This window comes from Gigantopelta aegis, chromosome 8 (assembly GCF_016097555.1).
Source record: "Gigantopelta aegis isolate Gae_Host chromosome 8, Gae_host_genome, whole genome shotgun sequence".
Classification (NCBI taxonomy): domain Eukaryota; kingdom Metazoa; phylum Mollusca; class Gastropoda; order Neomphalida; family Peltospiridae; genus Gigantopelta; species Gigantopelta aegis.
This window is the reverse complement of record NC_054706.1, coordinates 4995871-5021626: the sequence shown is the minus strand read 5'-3', so window position 1 is coordinate 5021626 and position 25756 is coordinate 4995871. Positions and strand designations below refer to the sequence as shown.

Sequence of the window (25756 nt, the reverse complement as noted above, 5' to 3'; positions counted from 1 at the left end):
AAAACAATTTCATATTCGGCATTTAAAAATGAGGAGAAAAATGAATATGAAAAGAAGCTAGGTGAAGAAATAAAAGTTTTAGAAGAAAACGAAAATAATGTAAATATGGAAGAGTTAAACAATAAGAAAGATGAACTAATGAAACTAAGGAAAGAAAAACTTAAAGGTTACTATATTCGATCAAGAGCAAAATGGAGAGAAGAGGGTGAGAAACCTACAAAATATTTTTGTAATATGGAATCTAGAAATTATTATAGTAAATTAATAACAAAAATAGAATTAGAAAATGGAAAAGAAATTTTACAAGAAACCAAGATCTTTTATCAAAAGCTTTATTCAGCACCTCGTTAAATAAATGAATATGATATTATAGAACATGTAGTTAAGTTTAATTTTAAGAAACTGACCGATGAGGAAGCAGAACAACTTGAAGGAGACATTAAATATTCAGAAGTATTACATTTTCTAAAAAAAAAAAGAAGAAAAATGACAAAATGCCGGGTTCGGGTGGGTTCTCTGCAGAATTCTTTAAATTTTTCTGGATTGACATAGGGCATTTCATAGTTCGCTCAATAAACCACAGTTACGTTATTAAAGAGAAGTCCAATGCACAGAAATTAGGGGTAATAACATGCATTCCAAAACCAAATAAACCAAAACAATATCTTAAAAACTGGATACCACTGACTTTATTAAACAGCGTTTACAAATTGGCCTCTGGTTGTATAGCTAACAGAATAAAACAGGTTCTTGAAAAAATAATACATAAAGACCAGACTGGTTTTATTAAGGGTAGATATATTAGAGAAAATATTAGATTAATATTCGACATTATGCATTATACAGAAGTACAAAATATCCCCGGATTATTATTACTGGTCGATTTTGAAAAAGCTTTCGATTCTGTGTCATGGTCGTTTATTAATAAAGCACTGAACATTTTAATTTTAAAACATCGATTAAGAATTGGATCAAAACATTTTACAATAATTCAAAGTCAAGTGTGTTGCAGAATGGATTTTTGTCCGAATCGTCCAACTGGAAAGAGGTTGTAGACAAGGTGATCCCTTATTTATTATCTGTGCAGAAATTCTTGCAATTTTAGTTCGAAATTCTAAGAATATAAAAGGAATTACTATGGAAGGTGAAGAATATTTGATATCCCAATATGCAGATGATACAAGTTTCATTCTCGATGGATCTCCCGAGTCCATAGACAGCACAATGTCTACACTACATTATTATGCAAATATTTCTGGTCTCAAATTAAATTATGCTAAGACAAAACTAATATGGATAGGAGGCAAAAAATATTCAAAAGACGTTTTTCATCACACAAGATGGAAATTAGAATGGGATACAACACAATTCAATTTATTAGGTATAAACTTCTCAGTTAACTTAGAACAGATTGTTGATCTAAATTATACAAATAAATTACAGGATATTAAAAAGTACATTAAAATGTGGTCGATTAGAAAATTAACAGTCCTGGGAAGAATTACAGTTCTGAAAACTATGATTATTCCAAAATTAACCCATCTTTTGTATTTACTTACCTAACCCAAATGAAATAGTAATAAAAAAAATTAATACAATATTTTTAAAATTTATTTGGCAAAATAAGCCCGACAAATTGAAACAAGATTTGATTACTCAGGACTATCAAGATGGAGGGATTAAAATGATAAACATAAAACATTTCATAATAGCTCTAAAATCAACATGGGTAAGAAGAGTTATTACAGACGATACAAAATGGAGTACAATATTCCAAGTCTCAACGGGTATGTCTATTAAGGAACTTATAATATATGGTAATAATTTTATTAAACGTAAAAAAACTGAAAATTTCAAATATGTTTTGGAAAGATGTTTTACTTAGCTATGAAGAAATTCAAGTAAAACAAATCCCCCAATGCACTGAGGACATATTAGGAGTTAATATATGGTACAACAGCGAGATACTCATCGATCACAAACCTTTTGTATACAATAAGTATGTAGAAAAAGGAATATATTTTCTAAATGATTTATGTGATGAACAAGGGAATTTCATAACATATAAAAGTTTTCAAAAAATTATATAAAGTAAAAACCAATTTCCTAGAATATGCTTCAATAATAAAGGCAATTAAATGCTACATATACAATTTACACTATTTAAAAAGTGATAGTTTTAAAACGAAGAATAACCCGATTTTTCCATTAAAATTAAAACTTCTAAAAAACGCAAAGGGCTGCAATGACATGTACAGGCTAATAAATTACAAACCTATAACGCTAAAATCTCAAATAAAATATGAAAATGAAGGGTTTATTGTAGAACCGCAAGAATGGAAAAATTATAATGTTTTACCATTTAAATGTCTAAAATATTCAACACTATTGTGGTTCCAATATAGATTAATACAACGAATTCTAGCTACTAATACTCTTTTATACAAAATACATTATATACAATCAAATCCATGCAGTTTTTGCAATTTAGTATTTGAAACATTACAACATCTTTTTTATGACTGTAAAATAGTATATAAACTATGGCAAGAAGTAGAAAAATGGATTTTGGTACAAACTGGTGTAAATCTTCAGTTAAAAAAGAAAATAATAATATTTGGTATGATAGACAGTGAAAAAAAGCAGATTGGTAAACTGGCTTACAACTAAAATAAAATATTATATATACAGAATGAGAACCAAAAACCAGAATTTAAATATATTAGCAATTAAAAATACTCTACAACAACATTTTGCAATAGAAAAATACATTCTTTTTAAAAACTGTGATTATAAAGAATTCACCGAAAATTGGACACCATGGTTGAATCTTTTTAAATATAAAATAAAGGAAAACAAATCTTATATCATAAAAAAGTGGATGAGTTTATTTATGCTCATACTGCAAAGTGAGAGAATACAAACTCGTCCTTCCCCTTCCTTCTTTTCTTCTTTCTTTTCTTCACTTCCTTTCTTTATTCTTCCTCTTCTCTCGGATCCCCAGAATAATATTGTTTTTGTGTGTGTTTTTTTGTGTTTTTTAATTATATATATTTATATATTATCATCTATTTTTTTTTATTAATTAATTTATTTGTTTTATTTATTAATTTATTTTATTTTATTATTATTTTTATTTATTATTATTATTATTATTAGTTATTTATTTATTAATTTTATTTTATATTTGTTTTGTTTTTTTCGGGGGGAGGGGGTGTTCGAATTTGATTTATCTATGTATTTTCAAAGAAGTCTTTTATTTTTATATTACACAAAAACAGGTTAATTATATATCATACAGTACAAACACATTTCTGTAAAAAAAATTATAGAGCATACAAGTGTACAGTACTGATTCGAGGCCCCCAACCTTGACATTGCTCTTGTGTTTGGGGACAATAAATTTATATATATATATATATATATATATATATATATATATATATATATATATATATATATTAATCTTCTCTCTTCCGGTTGTTAGAAATGATTTCGATCACGTCATAAATGGTATCTAACAGCCACTCGTGTACTGTTCTCTGCATGCCAATGCTGTTATATTCGTACACATACAGGCTATTACCTGAGTGTTTTTTGGTATCGTCAGTATCATATATATCAAATTAGAATACCGTCATTTTGGGTATCCTTACTTAAAAGTAAATTAGTGCTTAACGTTTTTCGTTTTCTGAACGCTGGACAGTTTTCAATGTAACGTTGCTATTGATATTTTTGATGACTATGTATGCATACGTCAGTTATGGAGTGTCACTTTGTACGTTTGTTAAAATATTAATAAACGTAGTGCTATGGACCTCGATTAATTTACATCTAATTTGCAAAGTTATCAAATTCTGAAAGTATGTGATCTGCAAAATATCACATACTTTTAAAAACATATACATGTACTAATATTTCATATGGATGATTTTTAAAACTGTTTTTCAGATGCCACGGACGGTACAGCTACTATCATGCAGTCCTGTCCAGGTATTATCGTTTTAATAACCGGTCTGTTACATTATCACTGTTACAGATTTTCCAGAAACTAACAACATATGTAGTGACAATAATATGAATATTGTCAAAGTATACATTTGCCTTAGAATATTAATATTCTGATCATCGTAAATGTGTTTGGTGTGTATGTGTGTGTCTAGTTCAACAAACAATTAACACATTACGAAACCTTTGTATACTTTGTGTAAAACGCACATTAATGTATATACATGTACACATGTGTACCTCTAACAAATAATTCTAAAATGTATCAAACACTCGAGGCGGACTGACATATATATAGTTGGAGCCAAAATTCACTTTGAGGAGGGGGTGAACAGACATGTGGGGCGAATTGGTCCAATATCCATTGTCCAATACTTAGCTTGGTTTTTCACACAATGTTCAGTATATATAGTAGCAATACTTTGTAAGACGTTTACGTTGACGGAGACTTTTCTTTGCAGCAACGTCTGGCTCGTACAACTGTAAGCGCACGGGTCAAGATTGCGCTAACGGCGGGACGTGTCAGGACGACGGAACTTGTGACTGTGACAGCAGTTTTATTGGTCCTGACTGTCGTGTTGCAGCAGGTAGGGGTAGCTCGGGCGGGACTAACTTTTGTCTAGTGGATGGGCGTGCTAAGTGCTTTTTGTTTTGTTTAATGTTTCTTAACTTCTGTTCTTTTTCTAGGGTTTTGTTGTTCTTCTTCTTACATACATACATACAAACATACAAACATATATATATATATATATATATATATATATATATATATAGAATACTGGTGGTTATCGTTAAAGGCTTGAAAGGTGCTCAATACTTTAAAAGAGAGTAGAGCATGTAATAAATATATATATTGCACTTTGTTCCTACGCTATTACTCAGAGTTTCACGCCCTTCGACGATCTTCAGATAGCTGGGACTGGGAAACTCTATTAACGTGCCCCTATCCACGAAGGTTCAGGCACGCCCACTACGGATTTAGCCTCTGACTTCGCCAGTGACCAACTCCGGAGCGGGGGGGGATTGAGTTTGAAGTGGGCAGATTTTGGAAAAAAGCCATTTAGTGCGGTCAAGCGCGAGCGAGGACCGAATAGCAGACACTTCGCAGACCTCAAGTAACACCGAGTGGGAGCCGTGCTCTGATTGGCTAAGTTTCGATTCCTCGGTGAAGCCTGTCAAATACCTAAGTCTACAAAGAATAACTGCATCCAAAAACATGTCTGGACTCTAAAATTTGACCCAAAATAGTTAACACTGCTCGGCCGAAAAGTTTTTAAGGTGATTTTGAGCAATTGATCGGGCGCCAAAGTAAAATGCGTCAGACTATTTATAAAAAAATAAACAAGAATTTTGAACTCGATCGAAAACGTTTAAAGTCCAACTAGCCCAAAAAGGAGGTTGATACCTGTCCTAGCAAAGTTTGGCGTCTAGGGGGATCCGATGTAGTCGGTGGTCTCAAGCTGCGGGAGGAACTGCCAGTAAGCGGAGTCTGCTAAGGTCTTGGTGATGGCTCGGTAGTGTGGTCCCGCGACGGTTTTCAGGACTCGATGTAATGTCGGGTTGTCCATCTCCGATAGTAGCAGTCCTTGATTGTGTCTTCCGTTCCGGCGGATGGTGACGCAAACTGCAAACTATGAAGCAATGAAACCCCCCCCCCCCACCGCCCCACCTGGGGGGGGGGGGGGCTCATTGCTTCATACGGAGTACTTTTGGAATACCGCATCACGTACACCGGGCCACGGGCAACCGTGACCTTGGTGTACGGTGACCCAGCGAAGAAACCACCCAGGAAGAGAAGGAGGAGGAAGACGGACGCGCCAGGAGCGGACCGGGGGAGGTCAAAACCGGTAGCTCAACTACCGGCAGCGACTTTTCCCGTTGTACACCCCAAGCCCCAGTCAACACCAGCGAGGCCAGTTGTTCCAGCTCTGCTGGATCCAGTTGTCGACTCGCCAGTGGCGGACACGGTCCTGAACCAGGCCCTGATGGAATCGCCCCCCACAACTCCGACGACTTCAACCCCCGGGATTCCAGCGATGCCACCCCCACCCAGGAAGAGTGGCGCAGTAGAGACCCAGGCCCGTCTTGTGGCCGTTGGAAAACGAAAGGCGGTTGTGTCTCCAGGCGACCAACCAGCCAAGCCAAGTCCGCCGACACAACCGCCGACACCTACTTCACCGCCAATAGAAGATCCGCCCACTGGTCAGCCTTGGTCACTGCAGGCAGGCAAACTACCAACGCGCTATTCGAGGCTGGTCAAGACCAACATTGGGGATGTTCGCCAGCTGCTTTGTGAGCCACTACAGGATACGTACCAACCTCTGCCACAGACGGAAGGAGAGTACTCGGTGCGCAGGATCACGATGAAAGATGGGCGAGGCATCTGTCTCACCGTACGCCGGAGGGGAATTTTCCACCAAGGGATGCTTCTCGATGAAATGGACAACCCGACCATCCACCGCGTCATTAAGACCGTTGCCGGGGAAGACTATCGTCCGCTCACCGAGATCATCGCCAGGACCACACACCGGCACGCCCTCCACCATCTGGATTCGTCCCTGTTCATCGCCTCTCCTTGACGACATCCCCGCTAACAACCTTTCCTAGGACAGGTACCAACCTCTTTTTTTGGGCTAGTTAGACTTTAAACGTTTTAGAAGCAGTTCAAAATTCTTATGTTTATTTTTTTATAAATAGTCTAACGCATTTTACTTTGGCGCCCGATCAATTGCTCAAAATCACCTTAAAAATCTTTTGGCCGAGCAGTCTTAACTATTTTGGGTTAAATTTTAGAGTCCGGACATGTATTTGGATGCAGTTACTCTTTGTAGACTTAGGTAAAATACAGGCTTCACCGAGGAATCGAAACTCAGCCAATCAGAGCAGGGCTCCCACTCGGTGTACTTCAAGTTTGCGAAGTGTCTGCTATTTGGTCCGCGCTCGCGTTGACTTTACTAAATGGCTTTTTTCCAAATTCCGCCCACCTCAAACTTACCCCCCCCCCCCTGCTCCGGAGTTAGCCACTGGCGAAGTCAGAGGCTAAATCCGTAGTGGGCGTGCCTGAACCTTCGTGGATAGGGGCACGTTAATAGAGTTTCCAGTCCAGTCCAGCTATCTGAAGATCGTCGCTGGGCGTGAAACTCTGAGTAATAGCGTAGGACCAAAGTGCAATATATATATATATATATATATATATATATATATACGCAGACATACACATACCCTATATACATACTCGCACGCATGCACGCACGCACACACGCACATTCACACACAGAAACACAGACAGACACTACATATTATACACACACATCCTACACACACACACACACACGCACACACACACACATACATACATACATGTATATGTATGTAGTGTGTGAATGTGCGTGCGTGCGAGTATGTATGTAGGGTATGTCTGTGCACGTGCGTGCGTGCGAGTACGTATGTAGGGTATGTGTGTGTGTGTGTGTGCGTGTGTCTGCGTACGTGTGTGCGTGCGTGTGTATGTATGTAGGGTGTGTATTTGTGTGTTTATGTGTGTGTGTGTGTGCGCGCGTGTGTGTTTGTGTGTATGTAGGTTGTGTGTGTGTATGTGTGTGCGCGCCTGTGTATGTGTGTATGTAGGATGTCTCTGTGTGTATGTGTGTATGTAGGGTGTCTGTGTGTATGTAGGGTCTGTGTGTATGTAGGGTGTGTGTGTGTGTATGTGTGTGCGATCCTGTGTATGTGTGCATGTATGGTGTCTGTGTGTGTATGTGTGTATGCAGGGTGGCTGTGTGTGTATGTGTGTATGTAGGGTGTCTGTGTGTGTATGTGTGTATGTTGGGTGTGTATGTGTGTGCGCGCGTGTGTATGTGTGTATGTAGGGTGTATGTGTGTGTATGTTTGTGCGCGCCTGTGTATGTGTGTATGCAGGGTGTCTGTGTGTTTATATGTGTGTGTGTGTGTGTTTATGTGTGTGTTTGTGTTTATGTTTGTGTCTCTGTGTGTTGTTTGATTTTGTTATTGTTTTGCTTTGGGGGTTTTATTTTGTTTTCTTTTTACTTTACTTGAAATACTGAATATATATACATTTAGCGTCATAACATAGGCCACAATAGCTCATGTATAGACTCTATACTACAGATGCTAGTATGTTCGTCTTATATAATCTTGTTTGTTGGCGCTATTCCTCTCTCTACAACAAACCAATACACGTGTCAGTGATGAAGCGATACACCTGTAAGAAAGAAATCTAACGCACACAAGATACCGAATAATATACATGTATATCATTATGATTAGCGTCATAACACAGGCGACATCTGTTGGCTTTTATCAACATTAGAAGGGTAAAGAGAAATATGGATCAACTTAAATTCAAAGACAACTATTCATTAAATAAATTTGTTTTATTTATGTATTTGTTTATTTTAACTTTTTATTTATTTGATTCCTGTTTATTTGTTTGTTTATTTATCTCGTAGTCTGTTGGTATTTGTTTGTTTTATTTATGTATTTAGGCCTATTAATGATAATTTTAACGATAACAAGACATCTTTGGACATTACATATAAGAACTTCATTCATTCATTCATTCATTCAATCGTTCGTTCGTTCGTTCGTCCGTTTGTTTATTTATTTATTTATTTTATTTATTTATTTATTTATTAATTCGTTCGTTTATTTATTTATTCATTCATTCGTTCATTTATTCATTCGTTTGTTCATTCATTCATGTGTTAATTCGTTTATTCATTCATTCATTCATTCATTCATTTATTCATTCGTTTATTCATTCATAAAAAAATCATAAATTCATTCATTCGTTCATTCGTTCATTCATTGATTCATTTATTCATTCATTCATTTGTTAATTCGTTTATTCATTCATTCATAGCTGTTACACAAAATGCTAACCCACCGTGTACGAGCTCTGACACCTGTGGGCCGCCAAACAACGGGGTGTGTGGCAAGTCTAGCAACAATGACGTCATGTGCGTGTGTAACGCCGGGTGGGACGCGCAGTCGCAGACTGACCCGAAGTGCACGTCAGGTCGATGTGAGTAATGAAACCAGGGATACGTTCAGCCAGCTGTTTGTTGCTAACGCTTGCTAGACTGGTTTTTATGCTAAACATTAAACCAAATGACCACATTGGAAACCAGTCAAAATAGTTTGCAAACGTTTTACGAAAAACGGCTGGCGGAACGTAGGTCTTGGTCCGTGCTTGAGAAACTGAGTGTAAAATCCAATCTTGAATGACTCACACATACACTTAGTTTATATGCGTTGCCATGAAGTTAAAATTTCAATATATTGGTGAAGATTTGTATCTAGAAAGTGGCGGGATCAGGGGTGCTTGGAACGCAGAATCGAATCTCCTCGGCAGACCCAGCCAGTGCCCCAAGATTGGTATATCAAAGACCATGGTATGTGCTGTTCTATATATGAGACATTGCATATAAAAGATCCGTTGGTACTTATGTAAAATATGTAGTGAGTTACTCTAAGACTATGGGTCAAAAATTACCAAATGGTTGATATCCAATAGCGAATGAATAATAAAGCACAAAACAATCGTTTAACTTGTTCAGCCTTTTAAAGTTTTATAAACTCGGTGCGAGGTTAATACAATCAGCTGTTTGTATAACGATGTTAAGTGATGTGTCCTTTGCGATAAATGTCATGCAAGTCAGGTCAGTGTAAGTAGTGACACCAAGCCTCGGTCACCTGGTGAATAACCCAGTGATCTTAAGGCCATTAGGTAAATAGCATATCGATATCTACTGGATTCGAATTCAGTCGGTTGAGCGTTTGCCTGAGGTCGCAGGATGAAACCATCTCGGTGGATCCATTAAACTGATTGGGGATTTTCTCGTTCCAACCAACGTACCACACATGGTCAAAGGCAGTGGTATGTGCTTTTCTGCCTGTGGGAAAGTGCATATAAAAGATTCCTTACTGCTAATGGGAAAATATAGCGGGTTTTCTTTTATGACTACGAGTCATAATTACCAAATGTTTGACATCCAATAGCCGATGATTAATTAATTAATTAATGTGTTCTAGTGTTGTCGTTAAACAAAACAAAGTTTTGGATTCGAATTCGGCTCCCACCTAGAGTCACCTTAATAAATAATATTTTTCAGTTAAGTATGCTAAGATTCTGTGTAGTATTTATTTATGTGTAGTTATTTGTCAAAAGGTGCGTGTCAAAATGGCAAAATATGACACTTGTATCTATGTGAATGTGTCTTTAAGACTCCATTAATTGTTGTTGTTTTTTCCTCCAGACAAAGTGGTGTGTTCTCATGACCGGATGATCATCAACATCAACCCGTACGGCACATTCACTGGACAGATCTACGTCTGGAACAAACCCGACTGTACAATCACCGACAACTACGACACCCTGTCGCCGTCACAGACGCAGTTCGTGGGAGGAAAAGTCAGAGAAATTCTCCACAACGACGTTACGTGCGGGTCTGTCACACCAGTCAGCGAGGTAAATATCTGTTCAAAAACCGTATGGATACACAATACAGAGTCGAATGTGCGTTTTTCAAAATAGTTGTTGATTCCATGAATCTCTATCTTGTACAGTCACTCCCGAGGGGATCATTTACGGTAGAATATATCCTTACTGCATCAAAATTGGTAAAGTATTATAGTCTGCCATTTGTGATTTTGAAAGACCCAACTCTACTATGGTTTCAGTACCAAATTTTACATAGGATTATACCAACAAATTCGTTTTTATATAAAATAAAGTATATTGCTTCCAGTACTTGCAACTTTTGTAATCAGCAACCAGAAACATTGCAACACTGTTTTTATGATTGCCCTAATTGGTTACAGCAAAAAGACGAACATATTCAGCTTGATAAAAGTATGGTTCTATTCGGCAGCATACATACAAATCATAAATTTGTGAATTGGCTTATTGTCAATGTAAAGCATTATATATATAGAACAAAACTTCAAAAGAATATACTTCATATAACTTGAATTGAAAATGTAATTACAGATACATTACAAATAGAGAAATACATACTCTATAAAAACTGTTCACATAAACAGTTTGAAGAAAACTGGGCACCTTGGCAAAGATGTCTAGAAAACTAAACTTAGCCTTAATAGTTAAAAATAACTGCAATATAAGACACATACTGTTTTTGTATTTTTGTAACCTAAAAGCCAAAAACGTTTCTTTTCTATATTTGGAAATATGGATTTTTCTTTTCTTCTTTTCTCTCTGTCTAGGTCTTTAAATTCTCTTTTATTATATATTTATTCTGTCATTAATTTTGTACTCCAAATTTGACTGTTTCAATTAACTAGTAGTTTTATTGAATGCACTTTATGTTTATGTATCTATTGTAAGACAATGATTTCAGGGCCCCAACCCTGACGTTATCAATATATAAATATCTGGTGAAATAAATATTTAAATGATATAGATCGGCTACTGAGTGTCAAATAAAGGTAAGTACATCAAATAAAGGTGTTTATTACGACACCCCAACGCACAATATAGATCGGCTACTGAGTGTCAAATAAAGGTAAGTACATCAATATGTTTATTACGACACCCCAACGCACAATATAGATCGGCTACTGAGTGTCAAATAAAGGTAAGTACATCAATATGTTTATTACGACACCCCAGCGCACAATATAGATCGGCTACTGAGTGTCAAATAAAGGTAAGTACATCAATATGTTTATTACGACACCCCAACGCACAATATAGATCGGCTACTGAGTGTCAAATAAAGGTAAGTACATCAATATGTTTATTACGACACCCCAACGCACAATATAGATCGGCTACTGAGTGTCAAATAAAGGTAAGTACATCAATATGTTTATTACGACACCCCAACGCACAATATAGATCGGCTACTGAGTGTCAAATAAAGGTAAGTACATCAGTATGTTTATTACGACACCCCAGCACACAATATAGATCGGCTATTCAGTGTCAAATAAAGGTAAGTACATCAATCTGTTTATTACGACACCCCAACGCACAATATAGATCGGCTACTGAGTGTCAAATAAAGGTAAGTACATCAATATGTTTATTACGACACCCCAACACACAATATAGATCGGCTACTGAGTGTCAAATAAAGGTAAGTACATCAATATGTTTATTACGACACCCCAGCACACAATATAGATCGGCTATTGAGTGTCAAATAAAGGTAAGTATGATTCTTTTATCTCTAAAATGGCGTCTTAAAATAAAATGGTGGTGTGTCACTTTTTTCTCTTTAAAATGGTGTCACAAAGTTTATGCGTGACATGTTTGTCAATATCAATCTCTGTTTTTTCTAAGATGGCGTCACAAAGTTTACGTGTGACATATTTGTCAAAATTAGTAATTATAACTATTTTCTTGCTTAAAATGGCGTTACAAAGTATACTGACGTGTTTCTCGGAAACAGTAACTAATTTCTCTCAAGAATGGCGTCACAAAGCGTATTAAGTGAGACGTGTGTATCAGAAACAGTAACACTATGACTAATTTCTTTAAAGAATGGCGTCACCAAGTATACGCGTGACGTGTTGGTGCTATATAATCAAGATTACGTGTCCTCGCTGGATGAGGTCCTCACAGTCGAGTGTACCGTGGATGAGAATAACAACGTCTTCAGCTACGGCATCGACACAAACGCTCTTGACAAGTAAGTAAGCAAGTGGACAGGTGCTTCTCCAATCAAACACGACAAAGGGCTTTTTAGGTTAGAAGTTCATTTTTGACTGGTTAGAGAGGTATCTATATTAGTGGGTACCGATTCTATATCTACTGCAACAACCTAGGTTTGTTCAGGTCTGGTACGGCCGTGTCAAGTAGAGATGGTCTCAGCCCACGGTCCATTAGTGATTCACCATGTGGTATTATGTAAAGGAAATGAATATGTATTTAACGACGTCTGTTTCAAACTACAACTATCTAGTGTCTAACATATGGGTATGTCTACTGTTGGTGGCGAGAGGGAAACCTAACTAACGACGTCTGTTTCAAACTACAACTATCTAGTGTCTAACATATGGGTATGTCTACTCTTGGTGGCGAGAGGGACAACTAACTAACGACGTGTGTTTCAAACTACAAATATCTACTGTCTAACATATGGGTATGTCTACTCTTGGTGGCAAGAGGGAAACCTAACTAACGTCGTCTGTTTCAAACTACAACTATCTAGTGTCTAACATATCGGTATGTCTACTCTTGGTGGCGAGAGGGAAACCTAACTAACGACGTCTGTTTCAAACTACAACTATCTAGTGTCTAACATATGGGTATGTCTACTCTTGGTGGCGAGAGGGAAACCTAACTAACGACGTGTGTTTCAAACTACAACTATCTAGTGTCTAACATATGGGTATGTCTACTCTTGGTGGCGAGAGGGACACCTAACTAACGACGTGTGTTTCAAACTACAACTATCTACTGTCTAACATATGGGTATGTCTACTCTTGGTGGCAAGAGGGAAACCTAACTAACGTCGTCTGTTTCAAACTACAACTATCTAGTGTCTAACATATCGGTATGTCTACTCTTGGTGGCGAGAGGGAAACCTAGATACTGCCTACTCCTAACGGAAAGCAGATAGCAATATTTATGTGAGCTTCCCCATAGACCGGACAGTACATACCACGACCTTTATGTATCATTCCTGGGGCACTCGTTTAGACTGGGGGGACTTAGGCTAATGGTAAAGTGCTCACATGATGCGCGGTCGGTCTATAATCGATGCCTATAGGTGGGCCCATTGGGGTATTTCTCCAGTTCAGCCAGTCCACCACGACTGGTACAGATGTGTGTGAGTGTGTGTGTGTGTGTGTGTGTGTGTGTGTGTGTGTGTGTGTGTGTGTGTGTGTGTGTGTGTGTGTGTGTCTGTGTCTGTGTCTGTGTCTGTGTCTGTGTGTGTTTGTTTATTTGTTATTTATTTCTCTGCTACAGATCACATCTGACAAACTCTAAAGCAGCCAACGAGTTACAACCAGTGTCGATAGAGGTCATGGTGGACGGAATCCCGTTAACAGCTGGCAACAGTGTCAACGTGGGTCAAACACTCTCCTTTACTCTGTCTGTAGGGTCAGGTATGTGAGTCATTCGCTAATCTATCCATACAGTAGTGTCAACGTGGGTCAAACACTCAATTTGCACTGTCTGTAAGGTCAGGTATGTGAGTCATTCACTAATCTATCCATACAGTAGTGTCAACGTGGGTCAAACACTCTCCTTTACTCTGTCTGTAGGGTCAGGTATTTGAGTCTTTCGCTAATCTATCCATACAGTAGTGTCAACGTGGGTCAAACACTCTCCTTTATTCTGTCTGTAGGGCCAGGTATGTAAGTGTTTCACTAATCTCTCCATACAGTAGTGTCAACGTGGGTCAAACACTCTCCTTTACTCTGTCTGTAGGGTCTAGGCATCATACAGAGTGTCAACGTGGGTCAAACACTCTCCTTTATTCTGTCTGTAGGGCTATGTAAGTGTTTCACTAAATACAGTAGTGTCAACGTGGGTCAAACACTCTCCTTTACTCTGTCTGTAGGGTCAGGTATTTGAGTGTTTCGCTAATCTATCCATACAGTAGTGTCAACGTGGGTCAAACACTCTCCTTTACTCTGTCTGTAGGGCCAGGTATGTAAGTGTTTCACTAATCTCTCCATACAGTAGTGTCAACGTGGGTCAAACACTCTCCTTTACTCTGTCTGTAGGGTCAGGCATCTGAGTCATTCATCAATCTCTAAATACAGTAGTGTCAACGTGGGTCAAACACTCTCCTTTACTCTGTCTGTAGGGTCAGGTGTGTGAGTGTTTCACTAATCTATCCATACAGTAGTGTCAACGTGGGTCAAACACTCCCCTTTATTCTATCTGTAGGGCCAGGTATGTAAGTGTTTCACTAGTCCATACATACAGTAGTGTCAACGTGGGTCAAACACTCTCCTTTATTCTGTCTGTAGGGCCAGGTATGTAAGTGTTTAACTAGTCCAAACATACAGTAGTCTCAACGTGGGTCAAACACTCTCCTTTATTCTGTCTGTAGGGCCAAGTATGTAAGTCTTTCACTAGTTCATACATACAGTAGTGTCAACGTGGGTCAAACACTCTCCTTTATTCTGTCTGTAGGGCCAGGTATGTAAGTGTTTAACTAGTCCATACATACAGTAGTGTCAACGTGGGTCAAACACTCTCCTTTATTCTGTCTGTAGGGCCAGGTATGTAAGTGTTTCACTAGTCCATACATACAGTAGTGTCAACGTGGCTTAAACACTCTCCTTTATTCTGTCTGTACGGCCAGGTATGTTAGTGTTTAACTAGTCCATACATACAGTAGTGTCAACGTGGGTCAAAAACTCCCCTTTATTCTGTCTGTAGGGCCAGGTATGTAAGTGTTTCACTAGTCCATACATACAGTAGTGTCAACGTGGGTCAAACACTCTCCTTTATTCTGTCTGTAGGGCCAGGTATGTAAGTGTTTCACTAGTCCATACATACAGTAGTGTCAACGTGGCTTAAACACTCTCCTTTATTCTGTCTGTAGGGCCAGGTATGTAAGTGTTTCACTAGTCCATACATACAGTAGTGTCAACGTGGCTTAAACACTCTCCTTTATTCTGTCTGTAGGGCCAGGTATGTAAGTGTTTCACTAGTCCATACATACAGTAGTGTCAACGTGGGTCAAACACTCTCCTTTATTCTGTCTGTAGGGCCAGGTATGTAAGTGTTTCACTAGTCCATACATACAGTAGTGTCAACGTGGCTTAAACACTCTCCTTTATTCTGTCTGTAGGGCCAGGTATGTAAGTGTTTCACTAGTCCATACATACAGTAGTGTCAACGTGGGTCAAACACTCTCCTTTATTCTGTCTGTAGGGCCAGGTATGTAAGTGTTTCACTAGTCCATACATACAGTAGTGTCAACGTGGGTCAAACACTCTCCTTTATTCTGTCTGTAGGGCCAGGTATGTAAGTGTTTCACTAGTCCATACATACAGTAGTGTCAACGTGGGTCAAACACTCTCCTTTATTCTGTCTGTAGGGCCAGGTATGTAAGTGTTTCACTAGTCCATACATACAGTAGTGTCAACGTGGGTCAAACACTCTCCTTTATTCTGTCTGTAGGGCCAGGTATGTAAGTGTTTCACTAGTCCATACATACAGTAGTGTCAACGTGGCTTAAACACTCTCCTTTATTCTGTCTGTAGGGCCAGGTATGTAAGTGTTTCACTAGTCCATACATACAGTAGTGTCAACGTGGGTCAAACACTCTCCTTTATTCTGTCTGTAGGGCCAGGTATGTAAGTGTTTAACTAGTCCATACATACAGTAGTGTCAACGTGGCTTAAACACTCTCCTTTATTCTGTCTGTAGGGCCAGGTATGTGAGTGTTTCACTAGTCCATACATACAGTAGTGTCAACGTGGCTTAAACACTCTCCTTTATTCTGTCTGTAGGGCCAGGTATGTGAGTGTTTCACTAGTCCATACATACAGTAGTGTCAACGTGGGTCAAACACTCTCCTTTATTCTGTCTGTAGGGCCAGGTATGTGAGTGTTTCACTAGTCCATACATACAGTAGTGTCAACGTGGGTCAAACACTCTCCTTTATTCTGTCTGTAGGGCCAGGTATGTGAGTGTTTCACTAGTCCATACATACAGTAGTGTCAACGTGGGTCAAACACTCTCCTTTATTCTGTCTGTAGGGCCAGGTATGTGAGTGTTTCACTAGTCCATACATACAGTAGTGTCAACGTGGGTCAAGCACTCTCCTTTATTCTGTCTATAGGGCCAGGTATGTGGTGTTTCACTAACATACAGTAGTGTCAACGTGGTTTAAACACTCTCCTTTATTCTGTCTGTAGGGCCAGGTATGTAAGAGTGTTTCACTAGTCCATACATACAGTAGTGTCAACGTGGGTCAAACACTCTCCTTTATTCTGTCTGTAGGGCCAGGTATGTGAGTGTTTCACTAGTCCATACATACAGTAGTGTCAACGTGGGTCAAACACTCTCCTTTATTCTGTCTGTAGGGCCAGGTATGTAAGTGTTTCACTAGTCCATACATACAGTAGTGTCAACGTGGGTCAAACACTCTCCTTTATTCTGTCTGTAGGGCCAGGTATGTAAGTGTTTCACTAGTCCATACATACAGTAGTGTCAACGTGGGTCAAACACTCTCCTTTATTCTGTCTGTAGGGCCAGGTATGTAAGTGTTTAACTAGTCCATACATACAGTAGTGTCAACGTGGGTCAAACACTCTCCTTTAGTATGTCTGTAGGGCCAGGTATGTAAGTGTTTCACTAGTCCATACATACAGTAGTGTCAATGTGGCTTAAACACTCTCCTTTATTCTGTCTGTAGGGCCAGGTATGTAAGTGTTTCACTAGTCCATACATACAGTAGTGTCAACGTGGGTCAAACACTCTCCTTTATTCTGTCTGTAGGGTCAGGTATGTAAGTGTTTCACTAGTCCATACATACAGTAGTGTCAACGTGGGTCAAACACTCTCCTTTATTCTGTCTGTAGGGCCAGGTATGTAAGTGTTTAACTAGTCCATACATACAGTAGTGTCAACGTGGGTCAAACACTCTCCTTTATTCTGTCTGTAGGGTCAGGTATGTAAGTGTTTCACTAGTCCATCCATACAGTAGTGTCAACGTGGGTCAAACACTCTCCTTTATTCTGTCTGTAGGGCCAGGTATGTAAGTGTTTCATAAGTCCATCCATACAGTAGTGTCAACGTGGGTCAAACACTTTCCTTTACTCTATGTAGAGCCAGGTATGCGAGTTTATCACTAATCTATGCATAAATTATATAATTACAATTTTGGTTGCAGGACTAAGCACGCTCCTCCTGTATGGTGTTAGAATAGACAACGCGATGGACTCTGATAACCAGTTTCTCGATCTCCTAGAAAACGGGTGAGGACCATAGTGATCGCCTGTCTCGTCAACTTCTTTGTAGCTATTATCTCTCGATCATCTCTTTTCACCAGTGTACATCCATATGTCCTGCCCCCCCCCTCTCTCTCTCTCTCTCTCTCTCTCTCTCTCTCTCTCTCTCTCTCTCTCTCTCTCTCTCTCTCTCTCTCTCTCTCTCTCTCTCTCTCTCTCTCTCTCTCTCTCTCTCTCTCTGTCTGTCTGTCTGTCTGTCTCTGGGAAGTGCATATAAAAGATCCTTGCTCCATTAGAAACCATGTAACGGGTTTCCTCTGATGACTACGTGTCAGAATTACCAAATGTTTGACATCCAGTAGCCAATGGTTAATTAATCAATGAGCTCTAGTGGTGTCGTTACAGAAAGCAAAGCAAACTTTCCATCTCTCTCAGTCTTGTTGTCCGGATCGCCTTCTCTATATCTTGATCTGCTGCATCTGTCCCCGATTTTCTGTCGATGTTCCTTTTATCTGTATCTCTTTCGCCATCTTCTCGTTTGGTATTTTGATATTATGCCTACCATACTATTATGTCTACGTATTTCGACTATGTGTCTCTGTATCTCCTTATTGTGTCTCTCTGTTGCTCCACCTTCTGTCTCTGTCTATTATGGTCTCTTTTAATCACTGCTCTCTGTATATGAGTTTCTAAATATTGTTAATCCATTGCAACTTGGTACGTGTTGATCGTCATCATTCATTGATTCATCTATTTTGAAATGATCACATCTGTGTAGGTGTAAGAGCGTAACACGGGGTTCGGACATCTGGGTGTCACTGCCACAGGACGTGGACGGTCCCAACAAGGTCAAGTTTGAAGTCAAAGTTTTCGTCTTCACCAAGTCTTCGACCTTGAAAGTGACCTTCACCACCCGAGTCTGCGCGTCTGTATCAGACGCTCTTTGTACTCGCGTATGTACACGTCACTTGGATACGTCACTTATATATTCCGTGCTTTTTATAAGAACAAGTATCAATTGTTTTAATCATTAAACATTTTAATGTATTATCTAGTGTTTTTCTCCTAATGCCTAACCATTCTTATTGTAAGACATTGGCCTTAAATCCTAAAATACGCATCTTTTGTATTTTGCACAAATTTATTTCGAGCTCTCACAAGTACCTTGAAAACCACTAAATCACAGGATCGCCAAAGCTGGTATTTGTAATCACCGTCTGTAAGTAATTCCCATAGTGAGGAATACTTTACACTGCCAATAACTATCGGCACCTTTAAGGAAGAATTATGGTTTATGCATCTAGTGAGCTTAGGTGGCAAAGAAATGAATGGCAGATACATAGATTTTGGGGGTGACTTTCTATACCGTTTCTGTAAAACAGATTCCCTGTTCTGGCAGCCAGTCCTCTGGGAGGAAGAAGCGTCTCGCTGGAGAAATCAAAAACCAGACGACAATTCTGGAAAAAACGTTCCATGTGGCCTACCCTTCCACATCAGGTTAGATTAAAAATAATATTTCAGTATCAGAATATTTTATAGATAAATACAAAGAAGAAGTAGACATTCCAGCCGCTAGACCACAGATTTTTATGCATCGTTGCTACCAAACTCACCTGACAGTTTTTAGAGGAAAAAAAATCTATATTTGTGTAGTTTGAGACAGACTAAATTGTTGTTTATTGCGCTCTACCAGGATCACAAACCATGGCTGTTAACCAGTTATGGATCACTAGACTACAAGTATTTCCCAGTCATACCATAGAGATATATCATATGGAGTCGAATCTTATAAAAACTATGCTTTTACTGTGATTTACCCATGAATACCTGTATTAGACCAATGGCCTACGACGCATGGCAATATACATTTTTACATTTTACGAGAGTGGAAATAAGACACACTGACTGACAGAAAAAACACTGATCTATCTGGTAGTTTGAGAAGTGTTGTGTATTGCCACTGACGCCACTGATAAATTACTTTAGACTATGCTTGTCCCAGTCTACCATAGAGAATACACATACGAACTGATAAGACATTTGGTAAAGAAGTCTGTGAGACCAGTGACGCCATGATAAATCGCTTTCTTTCTTTCAGGAGAAAAAGACACACTGACTGACAAGAGATCTGGTAAAGAGGTGTGTGAGACCACTGACGCCATGATAAATTACTTTGTTTCTTTCAGGAGAAAGAGACACACTGACTGACAAGACATCTGGTAAAGAGGTGTGTGAGACCAGTGACGCCATGATAAATCGCTTTGTTTCTTTCAGGAGAAAGAGACACACTGACTGACACGATATCTATAAAGAGGTGTGTGAGACCAGTGACATGATAAATCACTTTGTTTCTTTCAGGAGAGAGATACATACTGACTGACAAGAGATCTGGTAAAGAGGTGTGTGAGACCAGTGACGCCATGATAAATTACTTTGTTGCTTTCAGGAGAAAGAGACATACTGACTGACAAGAGATCTGGTAAAGAGGTGTGTGAGACCAGTGACGCCATGATAAATTACTTTGTTGCTTTCAGGAGAAAGAGACAGAATGACTGACAAGATATCTGGTAAAGAGGTGTGTGAGACCAGTGACACCATGATAAATTACTTTGTTACTTTCAGGAGAAAGAGAGACACTGACTGACAAGAGATCTGGTACAGAGGTGTGCGAGACCAGTGACGCCATGATAAATTACTTTGTTTCTTTCAGGAGAAAGAGAGACACTGACTGACAAGAGATCTGGTAAAGAGGTGTGTGAGACCAGTGACGCCATGATAAATTACTTTGTTTCTTTCAGGAGAAAGAGAGACACTGACTGACAAGAGATCTGGTAAAGAGGTGTGTGAGACCAGTGACGTCATGCTAGGCACCGTGTCGGCTCTGGCAGCACTGGTGGTCGTTCTAATCGCACTGCTGGCTGGAATTATCATCATGCACACAAAGTCCCGATCATCCAGGAAAATCAACAAGAAGCAGAGGATGTAAAGTGCATAGAGTTATCCCCCATATTTCACTCTCTCAAGAAGTGAAAGGCAGCAGAAACCAATCGACTAGTATACAGCTTATTGCTTATATTTGATATCTGTTATATATTTAACCAGAGTATTTGTCAAACACTTGTTATCAACACTGTTTTGGTAGCTATTCACAACAACACGGTTCCACGACATTATCAAAGTATTTAAGAGGGATACAGGCTAGATGGTTTGAATTCATACGTATAGGTTTATGGTTTTAGTGGCAGTCTTCTCTGTGTTGTTGCGTGCACCCTAAAGATATTTAGCTTGGAACACACCAATAAGAATAATTGCACTTACCGTCATTATCGTAATTTACGTCTTGCTTTTCTTGATAGTGGTATATTTTGTAATCACAATTTTATTGTCTTTATTTTAGTCATGTTATTATAATCATTATGCCTCTTTTATTGTGATAAATCTCATTATGAACATTTATAACATTTTCTTGATTTTCGTAAATATTATTAAAATTGATCTGTCCTGTTTTCAATTATGTAAAATCTTATGAAAAAAAACCCCGCTATGGTCATGTTTCTTTTATTTTATGCAAACTGTAAAGTCAGTTTAAAGTGTACCTATTTCTATTGACTTTGTTGCGAATTTATATACATACCAGCCAGAGGCGGATATAGCTGGGGGTGTGACAGTTATAATTTTATTATATATTGATTTTCTTCTCCTTTTTTTACGTCAGAGAAGGGGAGAGGGAGGGTGAATTTTGTGGATCCGCCACTGCCAGGAAACACCCTCCAAAAGTTAATGTGTTTATACATTACATTAAAGGTGTCACTGCATTGATCGTTTTATAAGTAAGTTTTAAAAATACGCTGGCTTCCTTCCATGATTATAGATTTCTCCGACCCTGTTTCTAATGTCGTACATTTCTGTGGTCCTATTCCTTTTACATTACAGATTTCTCCGACACTGTTTGCGTCGTTCAAATTCCTGACGTTATAGATTTCTCTGGTACTGTTCATTATAGATTTCTCCGACACAATTTCAAACGTTCATTTCTGTGTTCCTATTCCTGACGTTATAGATTTCTCCGACACTGTTTCTAACGTCGTTCATTTCTGTGGTCCTATTCCTGACGTTGTAGATTTCTCTGGTACTGTTTATTATAGATTTCTCCGAAACTATTTCAAACGTCGTTCATTTCTGTGATCCTATTCCTGACGTTCTAGATTTATCTGGTACTGTTCCTTATAGATTTCTCCGACACTATTTCAAACGTCGTATAAGTAAGACGTTAGAAGATTTATCTGGTACTTCCTTCCATGACACAATTTCAAATGTTCATTTCTGTGGTCCTATTCCTGACGTTATAGATTTCTCCGACACCCTGTTCAATTCTGTGGTCCTATTCCTGACGTTAATGTCTGTTTCTAACGTCGTTCGTTTCTGTGGTCCTATTCCTGACGTTGTAGATTTCTCTGGTACGTTCATTATAGATTTCTCCCAAACTATTTCTTCAACACCGTTATAGATTTCTCCGACACTGTTTCTAACGTGTGGACTGTGGTCCTATATTATAGATTTCTCTGGTACTGTTCATTATAGATTTCTCCGACACAATTTTAAACGTTCCGACACGTATTTTCTCCGACACGTTTCTAGTGTCGTTCATTTCTGTGGTCCTATTCCTGACGTTATAGATTTCTCCGACACTATTTCTAACGTCGTTCATTTCTGTGGTCCTATTCCTGATTCGTTTCTCTGACGTTATAGATTTCACCGACCAATTTTAAACGTGTGGTTCTAACGTCGTTCATTTCTGTGGTCCTATTCCTGACGTTATAGATTTCACCGTTGCTCATTTCTGTGGTCCCTGTTTAGATTTCTCTGGTAATAGATTTCGTTTTAAACGTCGTTCATTTCTGTGGTCCTATTCCTGACGTTATAGATTTCTCTGGTACTGTTCATGATTGTATTCCTTTCTTTTGCCCCATCAGTGAAGCTTTTCGTTTTTCTAGCCACGTTCCAGATTTCATTAATTTGTTTGGAATAACCAGCGATTACTTTATTAAAACGCAGAGTAATTTTACTTTCAGTTCTTTGGGGCCACAAAATGGGATGTTCTTGAAATGTTTACAATCTCTAAATATTTTAACTTTTTGTACATGACAATATTGCTTTCAGTGTATTTCTGTAATGTTTAAAATCAAATTATATTATTAATAATAATGTTACACTTTTGTGCATAATTATGTTGATTTTTTTTTTTTTTTTTTTTTTTTTTTTTACTTTATAATAATATTGCTTTGAGGGAATAAAACATTTACCGGTGAGATCATGATTGTGTTGTTGTTGGGTTTTGTTTTGTGTTTTTTGTGTCACCGAGGTATCGTCGTCATAGAGGAATGGCAGTATATTTCAGTATTATCACATAACAAAGTATTTAATCCAGGTGGCTCATGATGCCTGGTTAGGCCTGGATAGTTGATGTTGTTAGACTACTGCTGATCAAATCAAAGTCCAGATACATGCCCAAAGGTTGTATCTAAACTTATATTATAACATTTGATACTATAAACATACATTTTCGCAACATGTTCGTGTTTCTCAAAATACAATATGTTATCAATACTTCTTGCAAAACTACATTAAACTAAGCAAAATACAGTTATACTTTAAGCGTCACAAGACATGTTAATATCGCAACATACATTTACTTTTCAAATGATTATCCCAATTTGTCAAGGTATATATATATATATATATATATATATATATATATATATATATATATATATATATATATATATATATATATATATATATACATGGAAACACGTCAAGATACAATAAAAACAACAATACTTGTATTGGATATAAAATGTATTTATTGGATATTTAAAAATGTATTTTACAATATAAAACATTGGTTTAAAAAATTTTACAAAATTTACAAAATGACAATGAATATAACATTTTACAAATATTAAAATAATAATAGTAACTATTATATTTAATTATAATAATTAATTAGACCACTACAAGACTCACAATAACCATTTAATGCATTGTGAATTCGTTACTGAACTTGTATCGTCCAAAACGTATTACACGTTTAGTATCCTTATCGCTTTTCAAAAGTGGTTTATTTGGCTCCGACCCACAAGTTCAGTAGATTGTTATGAAATCTTGTTTTCTTCAATACTACAGTTTGGTGTTAACATCCTCATCAGGTTTTATAATATTGACGTCACCGGCTGTCGGTGTCTCATCTGGGGCAGGCTGGGTGACGTCACGATACTTGTGAAGACAAAAACAATAAAATTCAACAGCATGAGGACGCCTAAGAGAAAGAAATAGTATTCTAATTTGCCTTTGTTGATTTCGTCTGGTAGCCATGGATCTGGAAACGATAGGAATAGTTGCTTAGTGACGTTAGAGCATGTGCCAAACTATGGCTACTTTGGTGTCTAAACTATAATATCCAGTGTGGGCGTGCGTGCGCGCGTGTGTGTGTGTGCGTGTGTGTGTGTCCTATAATAGCTAGCATCCAGTAAAATCAAGGTATGTCATATTTTTCAGCTCGCATGCTTTCAGAATTTAATAACTTTTAAAATTAGATGTAAATTAATTGAGGGCACGGCACACTACGTTTAATGACATTTGAACAGACGTACTACGATGAAACACCAGAATAGACATGTGCATTCATAGTACTCAAACAAAAAAACATTTCAATAGCAACTTTACACAGAAAGCTTTCAAAGCGTCCATGAAACAAATAATAGCCTTTAACTTTGTGAAGCTGCAGCTGTATCTATATATACTACTCAAAAGAAGTTAAGGGTCAGACGATATTTTCGACATTATTTTCTGAATGTCAATTATATTAGCTAGACCATAATGTCACGCATGGTATTGTTCCATTTTGACGAAAGTGGGTCTAAGCAACCCATAAATGAATTAAAAGCCACTGTCAATGACACTGTCGACTAGTTCTAATGGCGAAAACATGTTTACATTTGCACGTAAATTAGGGCGAAAGTGAAAGGTCTGCTAAGTGCCCATAACTTACTTTAGCGCTTCATTTGCACGCTTTGCACGTGTATTCCATGTTCCCAATGCTGAATTTCCGTATAATTGGAGCTTGCGTTCGTGTACGGTGCACACTCCAAATTCGACAATGGTACGACTTCAACTGACTATCGAAGATCGAGGAAGGGCTATTGCTTGGCTTCAGGATGGCAATACGCAAAGAAATGTTGCTCTGAGACTTGGTGTCAGTCAGAGTGTCGTTGGCCGACTGTGGCAACGGTACCAAGCAACGAATTCTGTTCGAAATCGTCCACTTTCGGGAAGACCCCGAAGCACTACAAATAGAGAGGACCGCTACATTACCAATATGGCTCTACGTCAACGCACAACCACTGCACGCCGATTACGTGACAATCTGCGGACTGCGACTGGAACTCGAGTGTCTGATCAAACCATACGCAATCGTCTGAGAGCCAATAATCTACGCTGCCGTCGCCAGGCTGTTCGACCACCACTCCTACCACGTCACAGAACGGCCAGACGTCACTGGTGCACGCTTCATCTGCGGTGGCAACGTGTTCAGTGGGGTCGAGTGATGTTCACTGATGAGTCCAGGTTTAGTTTTCAGTTCAACGACGGTCGGGTTCGTGTCTACAGACGTCCTGGGGAGCGCTTCGCTGACGTTAACGTTAGACAACGTCACCGGTTCGGTGGTGGCAGCGTCATGGTGTGGGGTGGCATCTCTATCCACCACAGGATCCCCCTCTATGTGGTGGATGGCAATCTGAATGGAATCCGCTATCTGAATGAGATTATCCGGCCGTT

The 25756-nt window shown here is 38.5% G+C and overlaps 2 protein-coding genes and 1 long non-coding RNA gene across 6 annotated transcripts in view; 1 reads left to right on the top strand and 2 right to left on the bottom strand.

Annotated features, from left to right (window-relative positions):
* Positions 1 to 21880, top strand: part of LOC121378461 (EGF-like domain-containing protein 2) — a 111998-nt gene extending 90118 nt beyond the window's left edge. For 3 of the 4 annotated variants that reach the window (XM_041506638.1, XM_041506637.1, XM_041506635.1), the window contains exons 6-15: positions 3952 to 3993; positions 4470 to 4595; positions 8891 to 9052; positions 10287 to 10498; positions 12538 to 12686; positions 13971 to 14110; positions 17863 to 17947; positions 18699 to 18873; positions 19303 to 19417; positions 20719 to 21880. In XM_041506638.1, the coding sequence (XP_041362572.1) occupies positions 3952 to 3993; positions 4470 to 4595; positions 8891 to 9052; positions 10287 to 10498; positions 12538 to 12686; positions 13971 to 14110; positions 17863 to 17947; positions 18699 to 18873; positions 19303 to 19417; positions 20719 to 20906 (1394 nt within the window). In that variant the 3' untranslated portion in view covers positions 20907 to 21880. Of the gene's footprint in view, positions 1 to 3951; positions 3994 to 4469; positions 4596 to 8890; positions 9053 to 10286; positions 10499 to 12537; positions 12687 to 13970; positions 14111 to 17862; positions 17948 to 18698; positions 18874 to 19302; positions 19418 to 20106; positions 20232 to 20718 lie in introns of those variants that run through there. The other variant, XM_041506636.1, reaches the window with a different exon arrangement.
* A 351-nt stretch (positions 21881 to 22231) lies between these two features.
* On the bottom strand, positions 22232 to 22649 carry LOC121378463. Its single transcript, XR_005958734.1, has 2 exons — positions 22551 to 22649; positions 22232 to 22283 (listed from the first exon to the last, which is right to left on the bottom strand). It is a non-coding gene; the product is annotated as an uncharacterized LOC121378463 (long non-coding RNA).
* A 1196-nt stretch (positions 22650 to 23845) lies between these two features.
* Positions 23846 to 25756, bottom strand: part of LOC121378200 (solute carrier family 15 member 4-like) — a 136728-nt gene continuing 134817 nt past the window's right edge. The window contains exon 10 of the mRNA XM_041506279.1: positions 23846 to 24299. Coding sequence (XP_041362213.1) covers positions 24133 to 24299 — 167 coding nt within the window. The 3' untranslated portion in view covers positions 23846 to 24132. The remainder of the gene's footprint in view (positions 24300 to 25756) is intronic.